At 33.3% G+C, this 4,867-nt stretch overlaps 1 protein-coding gene across 3 annotated transcripts; it reads left to right on the top strand.

Annotated features, from left to right (window-relative positions):
• Positions 1-553: 553 nt before the first annotated feature.
• On the top strand, positions 554-4,347 carry LOC106759619 (serine/threonine-protein kinase HT1-like). Of its 3 annotated transcripts, none has more exons than XM_022779829.1 (7): positions 554-1,019; positions 1,135-1,734; positions 2,354-2,486; positions 2,660-2,855; positions 3,094-3,218; positions 3,561-3,719; positions 3,862-4,024. In XM_022779829.1, the coding sequence occupies exons 2-7, from the start codon at positions 1,523-1,525 to the stop codon at positions 3,892-3,894; spliced, it is 858 nt and encodes a 285-aa protein (XP_022635550.1). In that variant the 5' UTR covers positions 554-1,019; positions 1,135-1,522; the 3' UTR covers positions 3,895-4,024. The 3 variants fall into 3 exon arrangements, with proteins under 3 accessions (XP_022635550.1, XP_014498373.1, XP_022635549.1); XM_014642887.2 differs by having other exon boundaries at positions 558-1,019; positions 3,869-4,347; XM_022779828.1 differs by lacking the exon at positions 554-1,019 and having other exon boundaries at positions 1,117-1,734; positions 3,869-4,347.
• Positions 4,348-4,867: the final 520 nt, after the last annotated feature.

The following is a 4,867-nucleotide window of genomic DNA, read 5'->3' as shown; positions in this document are numbered from 1 at the left end:
TTAATTGAATATTTAAATAAAATGATTTAATATATAAATTTTAAAAATTATTTTAACATATATATAAATGTAATTAGGCTTAATTACTAATTTGATTTTTTTTAAAAAAATAATATTATTATATGAAATTGAGACTTGATTGATTCAAAATTTCAAATTTATAAACTAAGTTAAATACAATACACTATTATATGAAATTGATATTAGTATAATATGAATCTGACAAAGTAGAAACTCATTGTATTTTTGATTTATTATTGTTTTATATTTTATCTATTTATTATTATTTATAGATATTTTTATTTTTTCTTAATCAATCAATTTTAACTTCTATTTTATTTTTTTATATGTTTTATTTTTAGTAAACGTATTTTAATTCAATTATTTCCTTCTTTGTAAAAAAAACATTACAAAAAATACTTAAAAGAGATTTAAAGTTTCCTCATGTATATTAAATGATAATTGCATCTTTTATGTTTTTAATTTAACAACATTAATAATTTTTTTAATTTTAAAATAAACATTTACGTTACTTATATATAGCATGCATGTCTAAAACATCATCCACCAACGACAATGTCCTAACATCTGAACTGCCACATCCGCCCAAATTTTCCAATTTTCCTCCATGTCCTCCAGGTGTCTCTCTTGCATTGGTTCCTCTTTTATTTTATTTTCTTTTTTCTTTATTTCCTCTCTCTTCACGCACACCACCACACATACTTTCTCTCTCCTTCCACTTTTCAGTCTTCTCTCTCGTCGGAACAGATACGCTGAATATCTTCTTCTTCTTCTTCCACTCTCTCTAATCTTTCTTTTTGTCTCAGCAGCACACCCCATTTCTAGAGAGAGAAAATTCACCCATGTCTTTTCCAAAAGCATCAACTTGAGAAGTGTGAGAGTCAGAGTGGGTGGTTTTCACTTTTCATTGGTTTCAACTTTCAACTCTCTCTTGCCTCTCCCACTTTTCTATGGTGTTATTTTTCTAGGAAATATTATTATTTTAAGCCCATCTTCTGGTAAGTTGCTTTTCCTTCTTTTCTTCTCTTTGTTTTGTTCTGTTTTTTCTTCTTCTTCTTCTTATCTTGTTTCTCTTTTACCTTTTTATGTTCTTTGGCCGAACTGCACCTACAGGTCAGCTTCTAACTGAAGAGTAAACAAGGGATATGATATACTTTTTGGGGTGGGAGAAGGAAGAAGATAGTTATTGATTTTTTTCAGGGTCACATGAGAGGAAAAATTGTGTTTTTATTTTTCTTGTTTTGGAGTTTTGGTGGTTGTTGATGAGGTGGGTTTAAAGTTTGAAGAGGCTGTGCGGGGAAGGGAATATTAGCACCCAGTGGAATTGGGGTTGATTTTTACCATGGAGACATGTTTGTTTAGAAAGGAAGATTCTGGGACTGTTGGTTCTTTTCTGTACTTCTTGGATTAAAAGAGTTGTTTCTTTTATGAGTTTTGAAAAAAAATAAAATTCCTGGGGATAACGATTAAAATGAGGAATTCGGGTATAGTTTAAGGTCCCATGATGAGTTTCCGAGAGGGAAAGTTAGGAGGAGAAGAGAAGGAATGCGAAGAATCGGTGTTGGGGAGCACAGAATCCAAATCAGTGAGGGAAAATGGATCATTGGCAGCCACACAGTTTACAATTGATGAGAATTTATTGGTTGACCCTAAACTACTCTTTATAGGGTCCAAGATTGGTGAAGGAGCTCATGGGAAAGTATATGAAGGAAGGTCAGTGGCTAAACCTTGGATGTGAATATCGTGTTTTGTAATTTGTATATCATGCCTTAATTTCGTTATTTTCTTTAAAAATTGTCTGAGAAGCCATGTCAGATCATACACACAGTGTTGGGATATTTATCTATGCTTTGGTTTTCATAATTATGTATATTTTTGTCCCATTAGCTGGCGGAATTATTGTTTTTGCTTTTCTGTTGTGCTTAAGTGCTAAGGAAGAAGTCAAATGTTTGCTGTGGTGTTTCAGCTAAATCACTTTTTTTACTTTTGTCGTTGAGTAAATAAGAACCGAGCCTTTGTTGGTTCAAGCAGTAAATAACTACCTGTCACAAATTTCACCTACAAAGTTGCGTTTATCCCTCCTACTGATTTGACATGAGGTTCCACAACACCAAGAAGCACATCATTGGGTTGGTACTGATTTGATTTTTCTTAAGAACAATTGATTTCTTGCTCTTGTTATAGAGTGTTCAATTGTTCTTTGTTGTGATGGTTTAACCGTTGCTGGTTATTAGAGTACTTGTTCAACACTATGGTTGTGTGTGTGTGCAACAAGTGATTTGCTGGAAGTTGGAGTTATGGTTTATGTGGGTTTAGATTAATACTTTTCCAGGTATGGAGATCAAATTGTGGCAATCAAAGTTCTGCATCGTGGGAGCACTTCTGAAGAAAGAGTTTCCCTTGAAAATCGTTTTGCTCGAGAAGTTAATATGATGTCTCGTGTCCACCACGACAATCTTGTTAAGGTCAGTTCCATTGTAGCAAAATTATGTTTAGTAGTTCTGTTTTTTTGAAGCCTTAGCAATTATGTCAAGTATTGCAGTTTATTTTCCTTCATGTGCTAGTATAATTTATGGTTTCCTCTTATGTAAGATGGCAATAAGTATGTTTTGTTCCCTCGTTATTATTCTTTTTGCAGTTTATTGGAGCATGTAAGGATCCGCTTATGGTAATAGTCACAGAGCTATTACCAGGGATGTCATTGCGTAAATATTTGATTAGTATCCGTCCTAAACTATTAGACCTTCATTTGGCTATCAACTTTGCTCTTGATATTGCTCGAGCCTTGGATTGGCTACATGCTAATGGGATCATACACAGAGATCTGAAACCTGGTATCAACTTAGACACTTTTTTATTTTCTTCTCCTATAAGTGTTTCTGAAGAAGATTATCCTAGTAGGCCCTTACTTTCGTCAAAATTATCTTTGATACATTCTCTTCAATTAATGCCATATTTACCTTAGCCAGTAATTCTTTGTTGGAACTTGACTCTTACAGAGTATATATTGATGACTCTAGTATTAAAACGTGTATCCTACTCAACTACATTTTTGAAATTGTCACAATGCAGACAATCTTTTGCTTACAGCGGACCAGAAGTCTGTTAAACTTGCAGATTTTGGCCTCGCAAGAGAAGAAACTGTGACGGAAATGATGACTGCAGAAACAGGAACTTACCGTTGGATGGCACCAGAGGTATGTTATTATCTTGGATTATGATGCTATTGTTTATTCTCCCGATTCAAGATGCTACCATTAACATAAAATGACAATTGTTGCCCTGACATGATACAAGATTAATGGGAGACTCAATCGAAATAATCAAGTTGCAGTAGAGGCTGAATTTAAAACTAAAACCAGCAAAAATGTACACTTTATTTTCAGAATGGTGGACAAATTATTTCTTCAGCATCAAACTGATTAATATTATGCAGTTCTTGCTTGTATTGCTTATATTGCTTACATTGCTATAATTTTCTGACAATATAAGCTTTGTAAAAATGAAGCTAGTTTTGACAACTTACACAAATTTTGCAGTTGTATAGTACTGTGACTTTGCGTCAGGGAGAGAAAAAGCACTACAACAACAAGGTTGATGTATATAGCTTTGGAGTTGTCCTATGGGAGCTACTAACAAACCGCATGCCATTTGAAGGGATGTCCAATTTACAGGCTGCTTATGCTGCTGCATTTAAGGTATTAAATTTGATATCACTGTGTCCTTATTATCATCAAATATCATTTGTTCAAAGTCAGAAATAATTGATAGATACAGTTTTCTTTTGGGAATAATTTGATATGTTAGTATTTGGTAATCATGAAATGGTATGCATTTGAGATTGCAGCAAGAGAGGCCGAGCATACCAGATGATATATCCCCTGAACTTGCTTTTGTGATACAATCATGCTGGGTTGAAGATCCAAACTTGAGACCGAGTTTTAGTCAGATCATTCGCATGCTGAATGCATTTCTCTTCACTCTCTCACCACCATCACCTCCTTTGGCAGTACCTAACAATGAAGCTGAGGTGGCTACAAGCAGCAATGGCACCATTACTGAGTTTTCTGCCCGAAACAAAGGAAGGTTTGGGTTTCTTCGGCAATTGTTTTCTTCAAAGAGAACCAAAAACTAACTTTTTAAGTGCTAACTTTTTAAAATTTAACATCATGTTCTACAAAAGAAAGAATGTTGTGAAAGATTAAGGAAAAGAAAATAGGATTAGTTTAGACATTTTACTATTCTGTGTAATAGTGATTCATTGTAAAATGACATTCGGGGAGATACCAGACTAACCTTTATAAGAGATTTTAAATATCTTGCACACACACTGCTTTCCAATCAGAAACAGCCGAAACATGCACAGTAAGTATTGTTTGGATTCGAACAGCCGTTTCTCACAATTTTCATTTATTGCGCATCTTATTTTAGCTTTTCAGACTTATCTTTTCTTTCATTCTCACAAACATATAATTATAGCTTTTAAATATTTTTAATAATTAATTAATTTTAATTGCATCTATCAAATATACCAGATTTTACAATCATGTCACCTTTTGCATTAAAATTCTAAGACCTTCTTAAAAGGTGATTTGTAATTTGTAATTAATGCAAATGCGTGGTTTCAAACCTCTCACATCTTCATACTCTCTCCGTCGTGTCGTTATGTGCTTCTCTACTCACCAGGACTTCATCTTCTCTGACGTATTTTGGTAAGGATCCTGACTGATATGTTTACTATTTTTTGGACAATTAACTTTCTTTTACAGGAAAATACGTGTTACTATTTTATTGACTTCTTTAAATTTATTTTAAAAAAATACTTAAAACAGATAAGCCATAATGT

This window comes from Vigna radiata, chromosome 4 (genome assembly GCF_000741045.1).
Source record: "Vigna radiata var. radiata cultivar VC1973A chromosome 4, Vradiata_ver6, whole genome shotgun sequence".
Taxonomy (NCBI): Eukaryota; Viridiplantae; Streptophyta; class Magnoliopsida; order Fabales; family Fabaceae; genus Vigna; species Vigna radiata.
This window is presented reverse-complemented; position numbering and strand designations above follow the sequence as displayed.

Excerpts from the sequence above, each read along its gene's own strand:
- LOC106759619 (XM_014642887.2), top strand. The coding sequence starts at position 1,523 with ATGATGAGTTTCCGAGAGGGAAAGTTAGGAGGAGAAGAGAAGGAATGC. Across the intron at positions 1,735-2,353 it reads GGGAAAGTATATGAAGGAAG|GTATGGAGATCAAATTGTGG; the intron begins GTCAGTGGCTAA and ends ATACTTTTCCAG. Across the intron at positions 3,219-3,560 it reads ACCGTTGGATGGCACCAGAG|TTGTATAGTACTGTGACTTT; the intron begins GTATGTTATTAT and ends CAAATTTTGCAG.